The sequence below is a fragment of the Protopterus annectens genome, chromosome 8.part0 (assembly GCF_019279795.1).
Source record: "Protopterus annectens isolate FY-2018-M chromosome 8.part0, PAN1.0, whole genome shotgun sequence".
NCBI classification, from domain to species: domain Eukaryota; kingdom Metazoa; phylum Chordata; order Ceratodontiformes; family Protopteridae; genus Protopterus; species Protopterus annectens.
Window position 1 is genome coordinate 745,642,976 of NC_056741.1, and position 26,744 is coordinate 745,669,719.

Here is a 26,744-nt window from a genome sequence, read left to right on the forward strand (position 1 = left end):
CAGGTTGGAAGGTGAAAGGGAGTGGGGTAGTGGTTGTGGAGGAGTTTTGAAAGGAGCTGGTGGGGGGTGGTTGGCTAGCTAGTGATTGGATGGTTTTGGTAAAAAAATTGTTAATGATGATAGCAGTTTTCTGTGGAATTTTAAGGTTGCAAGTTTAGGGAGTGGAGATTTGGCCAGGATGGAGCAGTTTGTTTATGCCTGCCCCAAATTTTTGAGGTTTGTCCTGGTGTTTTTGCTGAAGGTGTTGATGGATCAAGTTTTTTTTTCTAACAATGTGGCTTTCTTGGTATCATTCTTTAGTTGTCAGAATTTAATATGGTCAAGTGGGTCTTTGGAGGTGCTCCAGTTGTCCCATGCTTTATTTCTTGCTATGATTTTTGGTTACTTTAGAGAGCCGGGGGGTTAGTGTTGGCTCTGAGGGTGCTGATAGGAGCGTGGGAATCTAGAATGGAGAGGAATTTAGAATTAAAATAGTCTACCACATCATCTAGTGGAAGGTCTTTAAGTATGGCCCAATTGCATGCTCTGAGTTCATTCTGAAAGTCAGTGGAGTTAAAGTTCCTGTTGTTTCTGATAGATTTATATAGAACTTTGTGGTGGTGGTTATCTACTTTATGCTTAATGATGTAAGTGAGTAGGGTGGGTCACTTTTATCATCTGGGAGGAGGGTACCTGTGTTATACATGTCTGGGTGGTTGTTGATAAGAATCCAGTTCGGGATACTGCCTTTGTAGTTGGATTTGTTTATTCTGGTCAGTGAGGATACAAGTTGGGTATAGCGGTGAAGGTTTATATGGGTGTTGGGAGATTCAGAGGAGCAATTGTTCCAGTCAATATTAACATCTCCTAACACCATAGTTTCTTGGGGGTATGTGTTGGAAGTCTTCTAGGGTGTTTGCATTGTTGCCTGGGGGGATATAAATGCAGGCAATGAATATTGTTTTACTTTTGTTAAGCTGTAATTTGCTAACTAGGGCTTCTGCATTATTGAACAAGGGGGTTGTTGTGGGGCTAGTGTGACATCTATTGTGTTTTTAAACAGAACTGATACTCCTCCACCTTTCCTGGTGTTTTGGTCTAGTCTAAGTATGTTGTACCCTGGTGGGATAACCTCATCATTTTTAGTTCCTGGTTTTAGCCAGGTTTCTGTAAGACATAGTACATCAGGTGAGTAGGTGCCTAGAAGGGCATGAAGATTATGGACCTTGTTGTTAATGCTCCTGATGTTTAGGTGTCAGGTCAGGAGAGAGTTAGGGACCTTGAATTTGGCCATATGTTGAAGGTGGTAGTGGGCTGGGAGCTTGTGGGAATGGTGGGTCCAGGGTTAGGGTGGATGTCTCCATCCCTCATCAGAGTAAATTGTACAGTGATTATTAGTTTCAGCGCTTTACTTATTATTTTATGATATCTAGTTTTGGGGGAGATGGACCATGGTCTTGTTAGTTGGTGGTTGTTAAAAGTGGAGAGGACAGGTTTGTAGTGAGCTAGGTGTTGGTCTGATTCACTCAAGGTGGGAGCAGAGATGGTATGAGATATAGGGTGGTGAAAGCCAAGATAGGGCTGGTTTTCATAGATGGTGAGGAGATCTAGCCCAGGCAATATAACTGAGATGAACACAATTGGTTTCATCTTGAAAGTAGTGGTACTTTAGTAAGCAATGTGGGTGGAGAATTAAGAGGGTTGTTGGCAGGAAGGGGTGGTCTCTGGAGGTGTGGGTTATCTATGATAGGTTGTAGGGGGAGTGGTTTATTGGGCTTAAATTTAGCACTAGTGGGTGGGATTTGGGTGCAGGGTGGGGCACCGAGCGAGCCCAAGCGAGGGCAAGCGGAGCGGGGCTATACCGAGCTACAAAGATTTCCAGGGTCTGTGAGTATGCAGGCTTAAAGAATACAAATTTACAGTGTTTTTACTCGGTTCTTTTTAAAGTGAGCTGCAATTTACTCAATTTTACTCAGTTCTTTTCAAAGTGAGCTGTGTTTTACTCAGTATTGTTTTAAACAAAGTTTGTAGTTTTGCCAGACAATTTTATTGACTGTTGGGAGTAAGCAAGCTTTTAACCTGAACTTTGTACAGATATTTGTTATTTCTTTAGCAGCTATATTGGGTGTTATGTTGTAATTAACACATTTAGACATAACCTAGACCATAAAGCAAGAAGCACATTGAAAAGAAAATGGTATTGAATGAAAAGCATACAATAAAGTGCAAATATTGCAATTAAAATAATATGGTAAAAAGCAACATTATCAATAGCAGACTATATTCATCCCAAGAGTAATTAAAAAATGCCAGTGTAGATAATACTATTTACAAACGGTCTGAGTATATAAGTGTCATACTGAGGGAGCAGATAATGCCTAGGTGTATTATGAGCAAATTGAGATTTGTAATAGGGAGTATAGAAATCATAATCTCAAATAATGTGATCATAATAGATGAAATCAAGTATTTTAATAAAGAATTTCTTTTGATTTTGATAAGCGCCATAGAGTCTTGCCAATCCACCTGAACTAGCACCAACTGAGACATATGGGACCCTTGTAAGTATGGCATGGATAGACTACAAAAAAAGCACTTGACAGTATCCCACATTAATGCATAAAAGTGTGCTTAAAATGTATAAGATGCACCCTGTACTGATCAATTACATTATGACAACCATGAAACAGTTGTAAACCACTTTGCAGTTAAGCCTTGATAAAGGACAAATTATTATTCCAGGGATAAAAATTCAAAGGGGGATATTCCAGGATGGTTCTAACCGCTGCTCTTTTGTCTTGCCCTTAACCCATTAAGCTGTCTGCTTTATAGATTGGGTCATGGCTACAATTTAGCTTCCAGAAAACAACAAAGTGTAAAGACTTATCTTCTTTTCGTAGATGATTTAAAACTGTATAGTTCATCAGATGAGGAACTGAAAGCACAACTGCAAGTGGTCAGAACATTTTCAGATGATATAAGCATGTAATTTGTAAATGTGCAAAAGCAACCTTTAAAGCAGGAAAGCTGCTGCATCAAGGAAACCTCAGTTTGGGATAAGAATGTGATGTAAAAGAACTTGAGCAAGAGGGAGTATATAAATATTTGAGAATTGATGAAGGATCAACAATAAAACATGAACAGATTTGAATAAAACCTGGTAAGGAATATTTTATAAGACTTAAATTAATACTGAAACAGTGTTGACATCTAGGAACAAAGTCCAAGCTATAAACCAATTTGCTTATCCTGTCCTAACTTACAGTTTGGCATGATTGACTGGCACCAAAAGGTGTTGGATTTGGTTGGACAGGAAAACAAGAAGGATGCTTCATGCTCATCACATTATTTATAAAAATCTGTGCATACCAAGGTTATATATTCACCATTTTAAAGGAGGTATGGGCCTCCTCAAAATTTGATTGTGTGTAGATCTGCAATCATGTAACTGCATACATATCTACTGATCCCACAAGACCAAAATGTAGTGAGAGTTTTGAAACATGCGGAGAGTAAGTCTAAGTAAGGTGACTTCCCTGCTTAGTTAACAGAAGCATGTCAGTGTCAAGTGGGAATGGAAACCAAACCAGAAGTAGATAAAAATCAGGCAGCAACTGACTGTGCCAAAAATCGAGAGAGAGACTATAAGATGAAGGATCAGATGAGATTGCAAGAAATGTGGAAAATACATAAATATAGTTGCAAGTATAGAAAGCTCTTGGTACAACCTCATGTCGATCAGGAGCGAACGCAGGAATGGTTAAGGATAGGGGAATTTAATCCAAAACGTGAAAGGTTAATATTGGTGGCCCAAGATAATAGACTGCATATACATTGGTTTACAAAATCCGTTGAACATGTGGGAGAAATAGACCCCTATTCAAATCATAGCTAGCAATAGGCCGCCAACTCTGACTCAAGATGCCCACTCCACCTATCTGGACCTCTTCAAATCTATCAAGATTCAACCCTTTACCCTGATCCTGAGCAACTTTAAGTATCCAACCATAGATTGGAAGAACTATTCATGCCAAAACACAAATGCCCAGAGATTCTTTGATTTCGTCAATGCAAATGCCTTGAAACAGTTGGTTGACACCCCCACAAGAGGTGAAAATATCTTGGACTTGGTATTAACCAACATGAGTAGCCACTGCAGCATCCCTACAGTGTAAAAAATCCTCAAAAGCAAACTTTGAGTCCAAACTGGCCACAGCCACTAAAGACAATCGTAAGGCTTTCTTCACATACGTCCGAAATCTCAAGGGAAGCACCCAGATCTGCTCAGAACTGGTGGTCAATGACACCACATACACAAACCCTATAGATATATCCAACTTACTGATAGGTTAAGTGAAAACTTCACTCCTCTGTCCCCCCATCAGTAAAACAGGACAACCCCAGTACCTGCCCCCCTCCCCTTATCTCTAGGGAGTAAGTCATCACTGCCCTTTCAAAGGCAAAACGTACAGCCTCCATGGGACCCGATAACATCCCAGGCTGCATCCTGCATGAACTCGGGCAGGAACTTGCAGCACCATTGGGCACCCTATTCAACCAAAGCCTGAGTACCAGCTTCATTCCAGCTACTGTCATCCCTGTGCACAAAGGTGGAGCATCCACTGATCCAGGAAATTATAGACCTATCAGCCTAACTAGCCTGATCTGCAAGGCCATGGAGCGGATTATCATGGACCTCATTAACAAGGACATTGGTAACCTCCAGACACTTGATCCCACACAGTTTGGTTTTGTCAAGGGGAGGTCATGTCTGTTAAATTTGGTCAACTTTTTTGAGACTGTCACCAAGGCCATAGATGAGGGGAAGATGGTGCACACCGCCTTCCTTGATCTGGCCAAGGCCTTCAATACTATTCCCCACTCAGGTATAATAGATAAACTTTCTCAACTAGGCATCAATCCATATGTTACCAGATGTGTAGCAAACTGGCTCACTGATAGAACCCACCTAGTCAAAATAGGAGAAGCCACCTCAAGTAGTAGATCCGTCGCAAGCGGTGTACCCCAGAAATTGGTCTTGGGGCCTCTGCTGTTTGGGATATACGTCTCAGAGGTGCAGGCCAAATCTAGCGGGCTATGGCTGATCAAGTTTGTAGATAACTGCAAGCTGGGTGTTGCCATCAATTCCTCTAGTGATATGGACATCCTCCAAGAGGGTCTCACTCAAACAAATGACATGTGCCAGAAACATGGCCTCAAATTGAATGCCAAAAAATGCATCATCATCCCTTTTGAGGAGAATGATGTCCCCACAAATTATCACATTGATAGTAAGGCACTAAGCACTCGATCAGAGGGACTTGGGCACCCAGATTGATAGCAAACTGACTTTTTGACCACCATATTGCCTCCATTGTATGGAAAGCTTTCCACATGGCCCACCTCATTAGTAAGGGCATCTCATCCAGGGAAAAGGTAGTCATAACATCCCTGTATTCTTCCCTTATAAGACCCATTATTGAGTGCAATGCCCCTTTTGGCATGTACGTCACAAAACACATGCAGCAGCTCGAGAGAACACGGAGGTTCCTCACTTGCAGAATCCACGGCCTCAAACATCTACCCTACACAGGCTAAAATCCCTGTCCCTCTACTCAGTCTCCTAACCAGGCTAAAGTCCCTGTGCCTTTACTCAGTCTCCTAACCCACACGCGCAACCTCTACCTGGTTGTGACATCAATAGGATTTGTTAGCGGGATAGATTTGTGTCCCAGAGACACTCCCCTTATGTGGAATAGACTCCTTCTCCACATAAAGCAGAGTTCCTCATTAAACATTCTTAAGCGCAACCTAGATAACTGGACAGAGAACAGAAAATACATCCCTGGGATTCCACCTGTGTCCCTGCTTGACAGTGGCATAGGGTGCTGATTTGTAATATGGGATAAATGTTTGGCTAGGCTTGTAAGGGCCTCAGGGCCAATAGCCTAGTAACTTCTTATGATCCTATGAGAAGCAGACAAATGTAGGTGTTGTAAAACAGAATTAGAAACAGTTGCACATCTTAATGCTGGCTGTAACATACTAGTGGCATTAGGACTGTATACTGAAAGGCATAATAATGTGGCAAGACTGTTGCATTGGGGATTGTGAAAACATTATAATAGTGAAGTAGCTGAAAAACACTAGACACATGAGCCACAAATCATCGTAGAAAATGCTGAAGTTTATATCCCATGTGATCATTCATTACCAACAGTTCAAAGAACAGATGCAAGAAAACCAGATATAGTAGTCCATGAAAAGAAGACATTAGTCATTGAAATTGCTACACCCAGTGACTACAGTGTGTTATGTATAAAGAGAGTGACACAAAGTAAAATACCAATATTTGCAGGCAGAAATAAGGACAATGTGGAAGAAAGATACCCAGACAGTTTCAGTAGTTGTAACGGCTTATAAAAAAGAATTTACAATCATACTTGGATGTTACCGATACATTCCATGCGAATTGCAGGAAGAGTCATTTCTGGGCACATTGCAGGTGCTGCGAAGGGCACTTCTGGTTAACATCAAAGATTGAAACAATACTAATTTCATTAACTTTAATCATACTTTGACTTAGGAATGGGTCCATTCCCGTCATGGTATTAGAAACCCAAAAGTCTTGGAGAAATTAAAAGAGTGAGACCCTTGTTTAACATGCCATCTGATAGGCTGTACATTTGAATGCAGCCCTCTCTCCTTTATGCTGTAATATTGGAAAATGAATATTTCATTCTTAACTCAAGCTAGGAGCAGTCACTGAATCCTCAAATGACTTTGCCATCCTGCAAGAAGGTTTGTCCCAAAGAAATAACTGGTGCCAAAATCATGAACTGAAACTAAATGCCAAAAAATGCGTTATTGTATCCTTTGGGAAGTCATCTACCACAAGGAAATACCAAGCTGACAATGTGTCCCCAAGGGTTGACCCAGCTATTTGGGATTTGGAAACTTATGTGGACAGTGTTTGGGATTTGGAAACTTATGTGGACACTGTCCTAACTTTTAACCAACATATGTCCATTGTCATAAGGAAGCCCTTCTATATTGCACAGCTTATAAAGAAAGGGATTGTGTCTAGACCTAGGGATGTCATCCTCTCCCTTTACTCTGTCCTCATTAGGCCAGTCATTGAATATGATGCCCCCTTTGGCATTTATTTGTCCCGACATGTGCAACAACTAAAATGCCCACAGAGGTACCTTACTTAAAGGATACAAAGCCTAAAACAACATGTCCTACATGGAGTCATTCAAAGCCCTATCGCTATACTCAATACTGATGGATTTACTGGGTAATCAGCCTGTCCAGCAGCATCAGAAATACTTTGTGTAGGGATATAAACCTGTTCTGCAACACGAACAGAATGGTTTGGAGGGAAAGGTACATTTTGCAGAGGATACCACGGCTCTGGAACAAAGTTCATTCCTGTCCATATTCAAGCATAACTTGGATTTATGGATGGGAAACAGAAAATTTATCCTTGGACTGCCCCCTGTAGTAGTATTACACACTTGGAGCTCCTAAATCCTTTTTCCCATGCATGGGTACCCTCAAATTATCTATATAGTATGATCCCAGTTATTTTCATTGGGGATAATATATAATTATCAGCCATGGAATGGATAAGGCCAGGAAATTGGGCTACTGTTGGCCGAAGGAGGAGAAGAAGGGGGAAGGCATGCCCGATGGCAGGTAAAGGCTAGGACTGTGATAGTGAGGGTCAGAACTTTGAATGTTGGCAGTATGACTGGTATAGGTAGAGATTTAGCTGATATGATGGACAGAAGGAAGGTTGGTATATTGTGTGTGCAAGAGACCAGATGGAAGGGGAGCAAGGCTAGGTGTATCGGAGACGGGTTCAATTCTTTTATCATAGTGTGGATGGGAGGAGAAATGGTGTAGGGATTATCCTGAAGGAACAGTATGCTAAGAGTGTTTTGGCGGTGAAAAGAGTGTCGGATAGAGTGATGTTTATGAAGCTGGAAATTGATGGTGTAAAGATGAATGTTGTTAGTGCATATGCTCCAAAAGTTGGGTGTGCGATGGATGAGAAAGAAACATTTTGGAGTGAGTTGGATGAAGTGGTGATGACTGTACCAAAGGGTGAGAGAGTGGTGATTGGAGCAGATTTCAATGGGCATGTTGGTGAAGGGAACAGAGGGGATGAGGAAGTGATGGGTAGGTATGGTGTTAAGCAAAGGAATGCAGAAGGTCAGATGGTAGTGGATTTTCGAAAAGGATGGACATGGCTGTGGTGAATACGTATTTTAACAAGAGGGAGGAGCATAGGGTGACATACAAGAGTGGAGGAAGATGCGCACAGGTGGATTATGTCTTATGTAGAAGGGCCAGTCTGAAGGATATTGAAGACTGTAAAGTGGTTGCCGGGGAAAGTGTAGTTAGGCAGCATAGGATGGTGGTTTGTAGGATGACATCGGTGATCAAGAAGAGGTGGAGGATGAGTGTGAGGGCAGCACCAAGGATCAAATGGTGGAAATTGAAAAAGGGTAATTGTGAGGTGATGTTCAGGGAAGAGTTAAGACAGGCACTGGATGGCAGTGATGAGTTACCGAACAGCTGGGTAACTACAGCAGAGCTAGTAAGAGAGATGGCTAGAAAGGTGCTTGGTGTCACATCTGGAAAGAGGAAGGAGAACAGTGAGACCTGGTGGTGGAATGAGGATGTACAGGAGAGTATACAGAGAAAGAGGTTGTCGAAGAAGAAGTGGGATTGTCAGAGAGATGACGAAAGTAGACAAGAGTATAAGGAGATGAGGTGCATGGCAAAGAAAGAGATGGCTAAGGATAAGGCGTATGAAGAGTTGTATGAAAGGTTGGATATTAAGGAGGGTGAAAAGGACCTGTACAGATTGGCTAGACAGAGGGACCGAGCTAGTGAAGATATGCAGCAGGTATGGGTGATAAAGGATAATGAGGGAAACGTACTCACAAGCGAGGAGAGTGTGTTGAGCAGATGGAAAGAGTACTTTGAGGGGCTGATGAATGAAAAGAATGAGAGGGAGAGAAGGTTGAATGATGTGCGGATAGTGAATCGTGGAGTGGATTAGCAAGGAGGAAGTAAAAATAGCTATGAAGAAGTAGAATGGAAAGGCTTTTGGTCCATATGACATACCTGTGGAAGCATGGAGGTGTTTAGGTAAAATGGCAGTGGAGCTTTTAACTAGATTGTTTAATGAAATCTTGGAAAGTGAGAGGATGCCTGAGGAATGGAGAAAGTGTTTTGTACCGATTTTTAAGAATAAGGGTCATGTGCAGAGCTGTAGTAACTACAGAGGGATTAAATTGATCAGTCACAGCATGAAGTTATGGGAAACCGTAGTGGAAGCTAGGTTAAGAAGGGAGGTGATGATTAATCAGCAGTATGGTTTGATGTAAAAAAAGAGCACTACAAATGCGATGTTTGCTCTGAGAGTGTTGATGTAGAAGTACAGAGAAAGTCAGAAGGAGTTGCATTGTGTCTTTGTGGACTTAAAGAAAGCATATGACAGGGTGCCTAGAGAGGAGTTGTGGTATTGTATGAGAAAGTCGGGAGTGTCAGAGAAGTATGTAAGAGTGGTACAGGATATGTACGAGGGTAGTGTGACAGTGGTGATGTCTGCGGTGGGAGTGATGGATGCGTTTAAGGTGGAGGTGGGATTACATCAAGGATCAGCTCTGAGCCCTTTCTTATTTGCAATGATGATGGACAGGTTGACAGACAAGATCAGACAGGAGTCCCCGTGGACTATGATGTTTGCAGATGACATTGTGATCTGTAGTGACAGTAGGGAACAGGTGGAGGAAACCCTGGAGAGGTGGAGATATGCTCTAGAGAGAAGAGGAGTGAAGGTCAGCAGGACTAAGACAGAATATATGTGTGTGAATGAGAGGGAGAATAGAGGAATCGTGAGGATGCTGGGAGTAGAGGTGACGATGGTGGACGAGTTTAAATAATTGGGCTCAACAGTTCAGAGTAATGGTGAGTGTGGGAGAGAGGTGAAGAAGAGAGTACAGACAGGATGGAGTGGGTGTAGAAGATTGTCAGGAGTGATTTGTGACAGACGAGTACCAGTAAGAGTGAAAGGGAAGGTCTACAAGAGGGTAGTGAGACCAGCTATGTTATATGGGTTGGAGGCAGTGACATTGACAAAAAGGCAGGAGTCAGAGCTGGATGTGGCAGAGTTAAAGATGATAAAATTTGCACTGGGTGTGACGAGGGTGGACAGGATTAGGAATAAGTATATTAGAGGGTCAGCCCAGGTTGGAAGGTTTGGAGACAAAGCCAGAGAGGCAAAATTATGTTGGTTTGGACATGTGCTGAGTAGGGATGCAGAATATATTGGGAAAACGATGCTAAGGATGAAGCTGCCAGGTAACAGGAAAAGAGGAAGGCCTAAGGTAAGGTTTATGGATGTGGTGAGAGAGGACATGCAGCTGGTTGATGTGACAGAGCAAGATGCAGAGGACAGGAAGAAATGGAAACATATGATCCGCCTTGGCGACCCGTAACGGGAACAGCCGAAAGAAGAAGGAATGGATAAGGCCAATCTCTATTGAAATAGGATAGGTTAATTTGAGCATAAAAAAGGAAACTGGCTAGGCTTAAAAATGGCCCACAAGTGTATCTAACCTACTTACCTGCCTATGAATACATGACCTGGTGTGTGACTAGAACCCACAGTCCTCTGAATTTCCAGCATCAGAGTATGCACTGCCTGTTTGAGTGACTGATGACAGTGCTACTGTCAAATACTTGCACTGGCTGCAGCACAGCTATAGTATGTCATTATTTAGAGTTGCTCTGGCCAGGGCAAGCATTAAAGTAGGGATGGCACTCTTCACAGTGTTTCTATGAGGTCAGTATGTGAACTGTTATTCTTCCATCCAATCTCTGATTATCATTTTATGTTCCAGAGCAGTAGTTCAGCATTTCTTTGAAAACTCTTTCTGAATGACAGCATCTTGTAGAATTGTCAATCAGCAGACAATTTTCAGTTCCCAGTCTAAACTATTAAGCAGAAAAAGAGCTGTATGAATATTGACTTTTTCCTTTGATGCCTTAAAGGATTACAATTATGCAGCCTAGTAACCTTTTACAGTAAAGCTATTATAGTTGAGTGGTGCTTTGCTCTGCAGGAATGTTTCAGTCTTTCTGCTTTCCCTTTTAGACTTATGCCAAATTTGCGGGAGCTCCTTTAAAAGTGCGCAAGATTACCAACCCCTGGAGAAGTCCTTCAGGTAATAATTTATTTTTGTGAAAAGTGTAACGGCTGCTGCATGCATGTATGTTTTCCAGAATTTTATGACGCAATTCTTTAGGATTTCCTCGCCAGAAACTTTTTCTAAGTGAATGTGAAGGTTACAGTCCCACAGCTACATGTGGAAATACTTTCATGGATTTTGTAATTTCACATACTGAAAATGTATTTCTATCCTGTTACCCTGGAATAAGCACAAGGACTTCTTGATACTAGAATAATTACTGGATCTGAATTGCCTTACATCTTGAAGTCATTTAAATTCACTCACCAAGATCATATACACTTCAGCCTGGCTGACCTTGGAGACAGAATTCCTGTCTCATTTTACACTGGCTTAACGCAAATGTTGAGTTATCTCCCAAACACACCTATTAACCTTAAGGCAGACAAAACACACAAATTATCTTCTAGCCTGGATGGAATAAATAAGGAGGCTGACTTATTTCCTCAGACTTGCTGTGTAAACAGAGATTCAATTAACTTGCACTTGTATCTTTTGAACATGCAGTGTGTCTGTTTTATTCAGAATTTTCTGTTCGCAGACCATAATTACCTCATAGTCTTGTTGTAAGTGAGCACAGACCTGGAATTACCATCCCAACCTGTCCAACAATAAGTGAAAATATCTGGCTTACTCAGACTGAATAGTCACCGTAAACTCATTAAATACTTGAATTGTCATTTAATTCCTCCACAGTATCAGTTTGTATTGGATCTGACAAGATGCCTTTTGGCAACCTCTGGGACTTATTCTACAGGCATTGGGTCTGTTCAGCACATCGCCTTTTCCATCATGCACAACCACAGCACTTCTCTCTTTTTTTCTCACCATGTAAAGCCTCAGATTGAGAAATAGTTCCAGACTGCATGTTTTTTTCTTAGATTGTGGTTGTCTGTGTTGGTGCAGTAACTTTTGTATTTCTTTCTTCCTTTCTCCATTTTGTAATAAGTTACTTTTTTCTTGTACATTAAAATAGTTTGTTTTCCTTCAGTAATGGACTTTATAACCCACCATACTGAAGCCTCACAGTGTCCTCTCTTCGTTTGTTTCTTAGTATGCCTGTATCAAGTATATCATTCTTTTCTTAGTATGCCCATGTCAGGTGTGCCCTGCCTACTGTCAGGCACATTAAATGTATTTATTTGGACAACAGCATGACACCCATAGGTGCTCTATCTGGGTTAAATTTAATGATGTCTTCTTGATGGAGGAAGGCTCTAGAAAATGTTCTTCTCGGAGAAAGTTTATGCTAGCTGTTCCAGCGTCATTCTTCTTTCCCTTTCTGTTTCAGCAGATTTTTCCCTTACGTCTAACAGGCACATTCTTCAAAGAGATCAGCCAACTTTAGATAATTGGAGTTTGTTGTAGAAAAATCTGAAAATGTTCAAGACCTCAAAGTTCTTAAGATTTGTAGCTCTTTGTGTGTGGGTTGGAGGAAGGGAAGCATCCACTAGAACTGACAGATGATTTGTTATGCTTAAATGTAAGAAGGGTGACAAAGACCATCGAGAGAACTTAAAAAACTTAGCTTTTGTCAGTGGTTTTGTTGCTTGGAAGCTCCACAGCTGCAGTGCACTACAGCATTACCTGCCCTCATTAGAATAGCAAGGTTTCCGTATATATCAACAGAATGCCTTAACCTGATGAACAGGAACTTGTCAGGTTGCGGCTCATTGATCTCTCAGTCACCAAGAGAGTACTTCTCATTGTTTAACAGCAAGAGCTGTGTCACTCCTGCAAATACTGTTACCCTTTCTTAGCATATTTCTTTCCTCATAGTTCCTAACATTTTTCTTATCCCCATAGTTGCTTGACCACATTGGGGGGGGGGGGATTTGCCACTTGCAAAAGAAAGTAATCTATGTATATATATATATATATATGTATATATATATATATATATATATATACTTTTTAATAGGCAAGGGAGTGGTTTATTGTGCTGTAAAACAAAGTGTTATTGGTACACATCACATCCCTTCCCCCATCAGTGTGACATTCTTAGTAGCTGTCATAATAATATAACCCTTATGTACTTCAAATAAAATTTATAATGATGTGGTACCTCTTATTTAACCAGATTATTAAATAGATTATTAAGTCTGTGTTTTTATCCAAGACAGTATACTACATGGCTGGAAATATATCAACCTTAGTCCATTTGGCAATCAAAAAATATATGTAAATATATACATACACTTTACATGTAAAAAATCAGTTATAAAAATCATATTCTATTTTCATAACGTATTGTTAACAAAGATTGCTTTCGTCCTTCTAGACTTCTTCAGGTCTGTGTACAAGAACCCTAAAAACTATCTATAAAAATACATACCAATAAACAGACCATCTTGGACTGGATATTGGTCAACAGTAATTCCACCTCATATAAAACTGGAATACTCTCAATATCAGACACCATCTTCTCACCGTTTCCTATGATGAACTCAAAGAATATAACTGGTCAGCTCTTAAATACCTCTCATCACTTGATGAGGCCGTTACTCTATTCAACAACACATTCCTCCAAATTCTTGAGCATCACGCCCCCTCACGCTTAGTTAGAATAAGGTCCAAAGCTGCTCCATGGTTCTCTAAGGAAACTAAGCAAACTATGCTATTAAGAAATAAACTCTGGACAAAATGGAGAACTACTAAAAACCCTACAGATCATCAAAACTTCCGACAACTTAGAAATATTGCAAAAAAACTGACCCTCCTTGATAAAAAAAACTTCTACCTTCAATATCAACAAAACCAAAATCATAACCCCAAAAATTTCTGGACAGGAATCAATAAACTGCTCCATCCAGGGAATACCAAAACACCCACTCCTGCTAACCTAGCCCAGACCCCTCCCACTACAATAGCCAACACTTTTAACAACTTCTTCTCTGAAACAGTCACCTCACTAGCAAAAACTATGGTTCCCCCCGCCTCCCTTCAAAAGACCTCTCCTCTTACCAACAGCCCCACTCTAAAACTTGACACAGTCTCCACAACCTATATACATAAGCTACTCTCAAAACTCAAACCATGTACTCCTGCCGACCAACTTCCAGATGAATATCTCCAACTAGCTGCTGCTGAACTAGCTTAACCGATCTCCATCTTAATCAACAGAACAATAACCGAATCTACTATTCTTTCCCTCTGGAAAGTTTCCCACATTATTCCACTGCACAAAGGAGGTAACACTAAAGAACTATCTAATTTCCGCCCTATAGCCTTACTATCGCCACTATCTGAAATTATGGAACGCTGTATTCACCATCAACTTCTTAACCACCTTCTATTAAATAACCTTCTTGCAGACTCCCAACATGGTTTTAGACCTTTTCATAGTACTTCTACTGCTCTCCTCTCCTTCACAGACACTATCAACAAAAATCGCAATAACAACCTGTACTCCTCAGCTTTATTTCTTGACCTCTCTAAAGCCTTTGATATGGTGAACCATAAACTTCTGCTAGACACTCTACAATCTCTTGCTCTTGACTCTCTAGCTTTGCGCTGGTTTGCCTCATATCTGACGGAAAGAAAACAGGCAGTCCTTTGGGAAAACCACCTATCTTCTCAGCTCCCAGTCCTAATAGGGGTCCCCCAAGGATCCATCTTAGGCCCCCGTCTCTTCTCTATATTTATAAATAACCTGTCCTCCTCTCTTCCAACATCCATATGTATTCAGTATGCAGATGATTAAACTCTCGTCTGTTCTGCTGCATCTCCAGCTGAACTTTATTCCTCCACCCAAAAAGTCTTCACAGCAGCAGAAAACTGGTTCCAACATATCTGTCTCTTCCTTAATCCCAAAAAAAACAAATTACTCATATTCTCTCCAACCCTTAAGTCAGCCCCTCTCTCCTTTTCTATTACATCTACCAACGGTACTATCATCTCACCTGATTTATCCACTAAACTACTAGGTGTAACAATAGATAATCAACTGAACTTTGATGCCCATATTGACCTTACTATCAAAACTGTTAATAAAAAGATAGGAGCCCTCTACAGACTTAAGCCCTTTCTAACAACAACTGCTAAAGTGTCCCTAGCCCAAACTCATCTCATCTCATCTCCACATTACTATACGCCTCCCCAGCTTTTATCAACCTCTCTAAATCTAACCTTCAGAAACTTGCCACGGCCTACCACAGCATTGCTAGGTTTGCTACAGGTTCCCCATTTCGCACACATCATTGTGTTAATCTCAAAATGCTTGATTGGCTTGAACTTCAACATCTTATTCTACTACATCAATTAGTCATCACATATATAATTCTCCATTACCCTACTAATACACCCATACTCAATAACCTTGTGGCCCCCTACAAGAATCTCTCTTCCCTTCGCTCTACAAACAAACTGCTAGTAGCCAAACTGCTAGTAGCCACTCTCAAGTCACACAGTAAGGCAGGCGACTCCTTGGTCACCAGTACTATTGGCCCATACTGGAATAAACTCCCCACAGAATTGACTACTTTGGGCTCATCACAACTTTTCAAGAAACACTCTCAAATCCCACTGGCTATGCCCTTGCTTGAATCCAGACTGACCTCCCATCTAACTTTCTTTATACTTCTCTTCATTACTTCTCCTTCTTCTCTCAATACTAACCCTCTGTAGCTCGCCTATCTCTCAAATGGACTTTCTTTTTCTCTACAAAGTCGCTTTCTCCTTTTATTAGATATATTACTGCAACATGTCACCTCACCTTGTTTTTAAACCTATTAATCATCCCTGATGTGCAATTTCTGTTTCCTAGAACTAGTGCACAGGCACTAATTGTTTATCATAATTCTTAATATTGTAAATATTTTTGATTCTTATAGTTGTTATGAAAGAATATGGGATCATGGATCCCTTCTGTATTTCTCCTTTGTTTTGTTTACCTATCTTAACATGCTACTGTAAATGTAACTATACTACATTTAATTTGTTCTTTACATTCTTATAATTTTTGTTTCTTTTATTGTCCTGTTTGAATGTCTTTACTAGTATATAGTGGAGCTTTTCTCCTCGGGCCTCTGCTGAAAATGGACATGTATCCAGCCAGACTAGCCCGGTCAACAAATGTAAAATAAATAAAAAAATAAATATAATTGTATAATTAGTTAGTATTGTTATTACACATAATTTTGAATAAAGTAGAAAAAAGAGAACCAGAAGGAAGGGAAATCTGTCTGCCAGTCCCAGATTTCTTCCCCTGTTGTACTTGTCTTGCATAAAAACAGATTTACTGACCTGAACCACTTGTCTTAGACCTCCTAAATGGACTAGATCGTGCAGCATCATCCAGCTGCAAGTGTCTCTCATAAACTGGTACTTGTCCAGCACTGAAGGACATAACAGGCTTATTAATCTTGCTGTCTTGTCTGTATCAGCAAGCTCAGTGGAAAAAGCATTCTTAACTTAGGCAGCAGTAAACAGCAGGGCTGAAAGTGCCCTGGAGAGGCCCTGCAGTGGTATGAAAAGTCTTTTGGATGCACTGCAATGTTGGAGACTCGCATGTAAACCATAGCTGCACTTCCTAGGAGCATAAAGGGCAGACTGTATCAGTCGGAATTAGTTGCTGGTTCTGTAGGAATTTTATTACTGTGAATGGAGTGCTGTCAGTTTTCAGTAATTCTTTCCTCTATGTGCATATTGTGGCAGTTTACTTTAAAAATGTTAGAAAACTGCTCACGAGTCCTCCTAATTTATCCTCTGTGGCAGGGAAAGAATCCATTTGTTCATAGACAAATGTTATTGTTGGCTTATACTGTGTAAATTACCAGTGTTATGTGATAATTACTGCTGTATTACCAGTACTTTAACATGAGTTTTAAGGGAGAAATATCTGTTCCAGATAACAGCTGTTATCTTTTGCTAAGTGTTTTTTATCCGTATTTTCATATTATAACACTGATTATAATTAAGCATATGGGTGACTACATTGCTTACAGTTATTGTAGTGCTTGTTGTGTTTTATGACATTTAGGTCACTGATGGGTTAAATGACTGTCATACTTAGAACAGTTCATTTTAGCATCAAAACACTGTCAAGCAGTTGTACCTACCCACTGTCAGTGAGATCTGTGGACAGTGAGTCTTAACCTTGACTATCATCTTTTCTGCAAAGTAGGAAAAGGCAATTATGAATGAGCTTAAATACAAGGAACACCATCAGGAGAACTACTCTGTATATGACCGCTGTACTTTTTCTTGTGTGGACAGTAGTGCTTTCTGAAAGAGTTATGAATCTGCAGATTATATTTACAGTGGATTGTAGTGATGATTGCTTCTTTTCAGAGGCATTAATAATGTTCTAAACTCTTTTTATAAACTGTAACAACAACTGATGGCCCATGTACTACTTGGCGAAGGATGCCTTTCCCTGTCGCTATTCTTCCTTTAGGGGGGAAAGGTGGGATATCTTTTAGGACACGGTGGTGAAAGTTTAGTGAATGGTCTAATCAAATACCGGGTGCCTGAAATTGTGGACTGTATCTGTAGTTTTGCTATTATTGAGTACAATGTTCCAGTTTGTAGTGGTTTTGAATAGCATTTACAGTGGGTGCTGAAAACATTGCTTTTTTTTGTTTTAACTTGTTAAGCATGTTGTCCCGATCAAGCCAGTTAATGAACAGAGTAAGATCTTGCTGTAATTTGTCTTTTTCAGTTGCTGGGAGGAGTCTGACTTATAAATACCCATGTTATCTGCATGTAAAATAATTTGAAGTTGGTGGAGATGTGCAAATAGTTTGTGGACAATACTTGACCTTGAGGGACTCCTTTGTTAAGAGGAGCAGTTGGAAATGAGGTTGCACCTCTTTGATCTTCAAAATGTCTATTATTCAATAAGTCTTTAAACAGGTTTACCTATGCACTTGTACCCTTAACTGGTAAAAGCATTTAGCAGTAGAGAGTGGTCAGCTAGGACAAAAGCTTTTGTAAGTTCAATGAAAATGAAGCCAGTGAGAAATACTTTATTCAAATTTTGCAAATGTAGGCATCTCTTGGGTATTAACTGTCTAAGTCTTAGCAGGTCAGAATGTTTCCTATAAGAAATCCCTAAAACATTTCTTTGAACTGGGCCATAATGATTCCTGAAATTCACTTGGGACCCCTCACCAAAGGTAAGTTACGCACTGAATTTTCTTTGTGCTGTCCTTTGCATGTTTGCCATGTTGCAAATTTTGCAGGTTGTGCTTCTTTGAAACAGTTCCACTTTGGACCTGATGAAGCACAGTCTGTCTGGTTCTGATAGGAGTTTGCAGTTAATTCTAGTGTTTCTCCTGTAGTACAGTTTGGAGTTGCTCCGTATTGTAGCAGGAAAAGTAAAACTTTCCTTAGTTTGTAGTGTGGTATTCAACCTTTCTTCCTATCTTTCATTTGTACTGTTGGAAGATATATGCCCTGGAGCACTAGTGGAGGAAAAAAATCTTCAGTTGTAAATTGCATTTAGCTGTGACTGTAGGCTTTGCAGTTGCCGACCCTACTGTAAAATTTGATCTGGGACATTCCTCCCAGTCTAAAAAAAATTCTAAGCTTGTTTCCTGCCTTTCATGTAAGTCTTCTATTAGTCCAGGTACAGATTTGCTGTATCCAGGACTGTTTGTAACGAAAACAGTTTTAGTACTTAATAAATAAGCACCTATCCAGGCATGTCTAAGGGTCAGCTCCCGGTGTTTTCTCCTGTCTACCTGATGAATCTGGGCATCTTGGGGCAATGCAGCAATTATCTCATGCACAGCCACATTAGACTGGACTAGACAGTCAAGTGGAGAAAGTAAACACTTGCACCACACCACTCTCATCACATAGTCCCTCAAAATCTACACCACAAAAGCACACACATAGAAACACAACATCTACCCAAGCAACAGGGAAGGAGAAAGTTATTGTCAGCTGCCTGTCATGTGCCAGGATCCGCCACATAATTCATGCACTCAGGTCACTCCACAACAAGTACAAATATGACTCTGTCATTGTCCATGTTGGTGTGAATGACCTGAGACGTACCTCCGTGGACTACATGAAAAGAGACATGGAGGAGCTGTCCGGTCTTGTAGCCCAGGCAGGTATGACCCTAGCCCTGAGTAGCATCCTGCCATCACCCAGAATGATACTACAGTACAAGGACAAAATGATTGACTTCAACAATTGGCTAAGCTTCTGGTGTCATTCTGTGTGGATCCAGTATGTGTGTGCCTGTGATGATATGTGTGTGTTGTGTGCCAGAGATGGCCTGCACCTGTGCCCTTGGGATTCTGGATACTGGCTAACCCTATAGTGCCTTTTTCAAAATCTGTGGGTAATGCTACTTAATGCTAGAAGTCTAAACCTGTGCAGTGACAGAGACCTGGTTCAAGGCTCCAGAGAGCACCCCTGCATTACCAGGCTGTAATTTTTCCCACCATTAACTGGGTCCTGTACCAACTCTTGTGGTTTCTGTAATTCAGGGGCAGCAATATCCCCTGGTCATTATCAACATGGGGTGTTCCACACCAGAGGTCCTTGTTGGCAAAGCCAACTTCCTGTATCCTATACAAATGTACTTTAGAAACACTTGTTTCCCCTGCCATCTTACAAAGACATGTGTCTGTCTGGAGTGTTTCTCCCTGGGCCTCTGCTAAAAATTAGCTTTTGTTCCAAGTCAGACTTTTCTGGTTAACAAATTTTAAAAATGACACACATTTGAATATCAGACTTCATATTCTTCAGAAAGTGCATGGTAACACAAAAGCTTTTATTCTAGCAATTTTCTAAGTGTATAAGATGGATATTTGAAATTCGTGCCTATTTTTGGGACTGTATTCCCCCATTATTGGCTTCATCCAGGTTTTGTGCTAAGGTTGAGAGCTATGGTAAGAACTGAATTCACTGAATATGTTTTGGGGCTATATTCCCACATTACTGGCTTTGTCCGGGTGTTTTTTGCTAATAGGTTGAGAGCTATGGTGAGAACTGAATTCACTGAATGTTTGGGGGCTGTATTCACCCATTGTTGGCTTTGTTCAGGTGTTTTGTGCTAAGAGGTTGACAGCTGTGCTATGGTGAGAACTGAATTCACTAAATGGTAGCCATTTAAGTTTCCATCTTCCTCTTTCACAAAACAGCTGATTTGGCATAGTGGTATGTTGCTCTGACTGTTTTGCACAGGGTCCCCTGGGTTCAAGACGTGGCAGTGAAATGTATGGTGGTAACACAGCATTTTATTCTAGCAACTTTCCAACATTATACAAGCAATGTTTAAAATGTGTCCCTGGTTTTTGACCTTTTGTCCCCCCCCCCAATAAATTGTGGCTTTTTCCAGATTTCTTGTGCTGCAAAGTTCAGAGATTACAGCTGAGTGTCGAGTAGATTTTACAAGGGGCTGAGAGCTGCAGGGGAACAAAAGTTTAGTGCTGCTTATGCTAAGTCTGCTTGCACTGTTAATAGCACAACAGGTAGTGTACTTCATAGGTTCATACTAGGCTATCTGCCCTGGGGCAATTATAAGCCTAGCCCGATTCTGTATGGCTTACGCCACCCCTTGATTTGACTATACTGTGCCCTTTTTAAGGTTTAGTTTACTGTGCCTCTGTCTAATAGTGACACGGGAGTAATCCCTGGGACAAACCTACGATCCCCCATCCACTTATTGAGATGATTCTTGAAGAGATTCAGTGAGGTGCTCTGCCTCACATGAACTGGAATTCTATTCCAGAGTGAAGGGAGCCTCTGGGTTATGAACCTGTCCCTCCAGCAAGTTCTATTTATTTCTGTGCTGAGGTTCAAGTCCCTCGAGCATGGGGCTCTAAGGGATTTAGATTTACTGAGGTGGAGCATGTCCATTAATTCTGGATTTGACATAGCTTTGTATGTCAGGCATAGATCGCCTCGAAGTAGGCGGTATGCAACTGAGTAGAGCTGGAGTTTTTTTAACCGGGCAGCATATGGCATCTGTTTGAGACCCTTGATCCTCTTGGTGAGATACTTTTGGGGTCTTTCTAATTGCTGCAGGTGTCGGGTAAGGTACATCCCAAAAGGGGCATTGTATTCTATGATGGGCCTGATGAGGGATGCATAAAGGGGCAAGATTACCTCTCTTGATCTAGATGTGAAACCCTTCGTGATGAGGTGGGCTATGTAGAAGGTCTTTCTAATCACTTTGGCAATGTGGTTTTCAAAGGAGAGATTGCTATCAACTTGGGTCCCCAGGTCCCTAATAACTTTCTCTGTACTTAATGGGTTTCCGCCTATGTGGTAATTTGTGGGCACATTGTTTTTGCCAAAGGGTATGACTATACATTTTTTGGCATTTAGCTTTAAACCATGGCGCTGGCACCAGTTATCTGTCTCTGTGAGACCTTTTTGAAGGATGTTTGTGTCAGCTGGAGAGTTGATTATGGTGCCCAGTTTGCAGTCATCTGCGAACTTGGTGATCCATAGTCCTCCCACATTTGCCTGTACCTCGGAAAAGTATATACCGAACAAGAGTGGTCCCAGGACAGAACCCTGTGGGATGCCACTTGTGACTGGTTTTGAGTCTGACATGGCTCCAGCAGCTCTCACTCTGTGGGTTCTGTCTTTGAGCCAGTTTGCGACCCATCGTGTGACATAGGGGTTTATATTTAAGCTGGATAGCTTATCTATGATGCCCGAGCGGGGTATTGTGTCAAATGCCTTTGCAAGGTCCAGATAGGCTGTGTGGACTGCCTTCCCTTCATCTGTGGCCTTGGTGACTGTTTAGAAGAAGTCAACCAGGTTCAAAAGGCAGGATCTGCCCTTGACAAAGCCGAACTGGGTAGGATCTAGTATCTGTAGGTCCGCAATGTCTTTGTTTATGAGCTCCATGATGATCCTCTCCATAGCCTTGCAGACTAAGCTAGTCAGGCTTATGGGGCGATAGTTTCCAGGGTCTGTAGAGGCTCCACCTTTGTGGAGTGGGACCACTGTTGCTGTACGCCATTCTGTGGGCACATATCCTGTAGTGATAGCTGTTTTATTTGAGGGATTAGTTCCTCTTGTAGTTCATGTAGGACGCAACCTGGGACACCATCTGGTCCCATGGAAGCAGTATTTTTTGCTTTGGAGAGGGCAGCCTTCACCTGAGCATCTGAGATGTTTGGGAGGCAGCCCTCTGCCGGGATAGATACTTGCTCTTTTGGGGGGGGGGTGGAGAAGTTTGCACTGAACCTGTCTGCCAGGATATTGGCGATGTCTGTGGGTTCAGTGTATTTTTTGTCGTTTAGAATCAACTCAGAACAAGTCTGGGAGTTGCATCCCAGGTTTCTAACATAACTGAAAAAAGCCTTATGATTGTCTTTGGCGTCCTGTGCAATTTTTCTCTCGAAGCTGGCCTTGGAGGATTTTATGAGGGATCGTAATTTTTTGCTAGTACTGATCAGAGATGCCATCCCTATTCGGGATTTTGCTCTATCATGTAGTAGCTTCCTCCTTCTGTTCTACAGTTTATTTATGGCAGGGGTCCACCAGACTGGACGCCTGCCTTTGGATGATTGGGTCTTGGTTTTGTTTGGGATAGCATGATCCATGCATTCCTGGAGATGTCCGTAGAATGCATTTATATAGGATTCTGCAGTTTGGGCTGTAGTTTCCACTGGCCCTGGGGCCTTGAGGGATTCCACTTCGGTTTTGAGAAGTGAGAGGTTCGCTTTTGAGAAGTTTTTCACTGTGGTTTTCTGGGCTGGGGTTGGGGTCGGGATGTGGACATCCAGTAAAATTAATTTATGGTCTGATCTTACCAATGAGGGATATACTTCTGGTCTGGAGCATAGAGTCCCCATGTTGGTGATGATCAGGTCCAGTATGTTTTCCCCTCTTGTGGGAGTGGAAACAAGTTGTTCCATAGCATTTGAGTTTATAAATTCTAGGAACCTTTGAGCTAGGGTGTTGGAGCCAGAGTAATGCTCCCAGTCTATGTTTGAGTAGTTGAAGTCACCCAATATAATGGTGTTTGGAGAGACCTTCATATTTTCCAGTATTCTCAGGAAGGCCGAGTGGGGTTCCTGGGTTTGGGAGGGTGGTCTGTAGCAGGCTATAAACTGGAAGGCAGTTTTACCCACTGTTAGTTGCACATGGATAGTCTCTGATGCTTCGTGCTGTGCCACCAACCTGGAGGTTTGGGTATCTTTGACAAATATTGATACTCCCCTTCCTTTTCTGGTTCGGTCCAAGTTATGGGGCCGAAATGCATGGTATGAGGTATAATCTGGTAGTGCTGGCGTGCTCTCGGGAGCCTTGAACCAGGTTTCTGTTACTGCACAGATATTGATGTTCTCCATGCTAAGGAGAGTTTCGAGTGCATGCATCTTGAGGTTTAGACTTCTGGCGTTGAGTAGCATTACTCAGTTTCTTATCCCTTGTGACACCTATGGAGGTGGGTTTGTCTTTTGAGCCTTGCCTAAAAAAGGCACTATGGGGGTAGCAAGAGTCTTTGCCAATATCCGAAAGCCCAGGGGTGACAGGTGCATGCCGTCCCTAGCGAAGCATCGTGGCCTGTCGAGCATGTCATCCCAGGCTGACAGGCATTGGATCCCCTTTGAATGACACCAATACTTAAGCCAATTGTTGAAATTGATCATCTTGTCTTCATATTGTGGCATCATTCTTGGTGAGGGTAAGATGCTACTCAAGGTCAGGGTCATACCGGCCTGGGCCACATGCTCAGAGAGTTCCTCTATGTCTCTTTTCATGTAGTCCAGGGAGGTACGTCTCTGGTCATTCACACCAGCATGGACAATGACTGAGTCATATTTGTACTTGCCTTGGAGTGACCTGAGTGCTTGTGTTATGTGGCGGATCCTAGCGCCTGACAGGCAGCTCACCGTGACCTTCTCCTTGTTCAGCCTGGTGAGTGGGACGTCAGTGTGCCTGACGATAGTCACCTATTACCACATAGGCAGTAGTCTACTTAACACCGAAAGTATGATGAGACCTTGGGACACAGGTGGACAGTAGTCTCTCCTTTGATAATCACATTGCCACAGTAGTCAGGAAATCCTTCTAAGTGGCACACCCCATCACAAAAAGTTTCTCATCCAGGAAAAAAAGAGGTCATTGTTCCCCTCTACTCATCACTCTTTAGACCCATTATAGAGTACAGTGCTCCTTTTGGTATGTACCTCACAAGACATCTACAACAACTGGAAAGACCACAGAAATACCTCACAAAGAGGATTACCGGCCTCAAACAGATGCCCTACACAGACCGTATAAAAAAACTCCAGCTTTACTCTGTCGCATATCGCCTACTCAGAGTCGATCTCTGCCTAAAATACAAAGCTATGTCAAACCCAGAACTGTTGGACCTAAAGAAATCCCAATCTCTCCAAGCTACATGCTCTAGGGACCAAAACCTTGTCACCACAATAAACAGAACATGCTGGAGGGTTAGAGTCCTGTCCCAGAGACTTCCCATACTCTGGAACAAACTACCTATCTAAATCAGTCAAAGCTCCTCATTAGCACTCTTCAAGAAAAATATTGATGATTGGATGGAAGATAGGAAATTCACCCCAGGGAATCACTTCTGTGGCTCTGCTTGAAAGGAGCACAGGAAAATAATTTTCTTGGGTGGCAAAAGCCAGGGTACTGTTTGGCTAGGCTTATATAGGCCCTAGGGCCAGTAGCCTAGTACCTACCTATGAACCTGTATGTTAAATTTCTTCTAGCTTAGATGACTTTTCTATCTAGCACTTTGATTCTAACAGCCCCAGGGTAACCTCTATAGATTTCTCCAATGAGTCCTTTCTCATCTTCCATGGAATGATTACTCAAGTCTACCACAGGATACAGCCTTTTCCACTGAAAGTCCATCCATCCATCCATCCACAACCTCTTTTTCCCATTTTTGTACATGGGGTCGGAGTTTCATTTTAACAGTGACAATAATCCAGAGCCAAGGTTTAAACAACCGGGTTGCTAGTCCTGCTGCGGTAGTTTATCCACACCACACACTAATACTTGTGGCCAATTCAGTGTCCAGTCGATCTACTGCTTGTCTTTGGAATGTGGGAGGAAACTGGAGCACCCAGAGGAAACCCACATGAACACAGGGAAGACATACAGACTCCACAAAGAAGGCACCTCAGCTGTGAACTGAACAGGGGAACTTCTTGCTGTGAAGTGGCAATGCTGTCCAGTGCACAACTTTACCACCCTCCTATGCTTATTGAGCATTTTTAAGCTGTCATGTACTTTTTCTGGCCAAATTTCCAACTCAAAACTTAGTACACCTGAAAGTTTCTGTTCTGTTCTAGTCACACACACTTTCAAGTCAGCTTAAAGAAGAGTGTCTTGGAAATGTTCTTCTAAGGGTTTCAGATGCTCTTAATTTTTTTGTAACTTAATTGAAACTTAAGATAACAGAGTACTAGAGAGTTTCAGCATTACCACTCTGCAATCTGTCAGCCATAGGCTGTGACAGTATTATGGTGCACAACTGGATTTTTACTGTGGCCTTTGTATATAAACTTATTCCTTCCCTTCTCAATATTAACCTGTACATAGTTCACCATCTATACGATTGACTGTCTAATGGAATCTGTGAAATTAAGTTTAGGAGTTATTTTTTCTATACAGAAAAGCATCATGAGTAATCCCTCACAGAGGGTGAGTGGAATTGCTAAGCTTCTCAGTGATCTGGTTCTGAGTATAATAAAATAATCTGTGCTAACCAAGCAACATTAATAGTGGATTCTGATAATTAACCAACTTGAATTTTCTACTCCAAAAGTGTTAATGGAACTTCTTTGTTAAATAAATAAATAATCAAGGAAAATAACTTTTGATCTATGAGTACTTTCTCAGTATAATGGAAGCTTTAACACCATGTAGTGTGCAGTTCCACAGGATACACTTTTCTCATGTATTTCAAGCAGTTCTTGAGACAATTTAACCCAAGCAATAAGTTATGGCTCTCGGACTTAAGTTGCTTCCAGTTAAATGTTTAATTCGCACAACCATTTTCTACTGCATAGAGTTGCTCCTTCACCCTGTACCACAGCTAAATGCAAGCATGCTTTCTGCTTTTTATAGTATACCATAGCCATATTTTTTAAGCTTTGTGGCAATGTTATGCAAGCATTTATGAATCAAAGCATTCAGTTTGAACAATTAAAGACTTATGAATGGTTATTTTTACTGTTACACTGATTTCAGATCTCTCATTTGCAGGATTCCTTATTTTGATTTTGCGTACTGTACCAAATAATACCTTATGCTTTTTCAACTGTTTTTATCTCCTATATTGTCGTTTGTGGTCACCACGTGTAGAGCAAGTCAAGTACTTTTGGAAATGTTAAATTCATTTCAGAAAGTGTTTTGCTTTTTACATGCAAAGTTGATTATGCACACCACTCTTGAAAATCTGAGTCCTTCATCCAAACTAGAACTAAACTCACAGTTCACAACACACTGTTCTAGTTCAGCAGCATGCTGTGTCATTGCCTTATTAAGCTTTTAGTTGCAGTAATTAAAGTGCTGTCTTTCCTGTATTTATCAATG

At 41.4% G+C, this 26,744-nt stretch overlaps 1 protein-coding gene across 1 annotated transcript in view; it reads left to right on the forward strand.

Annotated features, from left to right (window-relative positions):
* MTX1 (metaxin 1) overlaps nucleotides 1–26,744 on the forward strand; it is a 422,578-nt gene that overhangs the window by 128,681 nt on the left and 267,153 nt on the right. Inside the window, exon 2 of the mRNA XM_044080203.1 lies at nucleotides 11,156–11,225. Coding sequence (XP_043936138.1) covers nucleotides 11,156–11,225 — 70 coding nt within the window. The remainder of the gene's footprint in view (nucleotides 1–11,155; nucleotides 11,226–26,744) is intronic.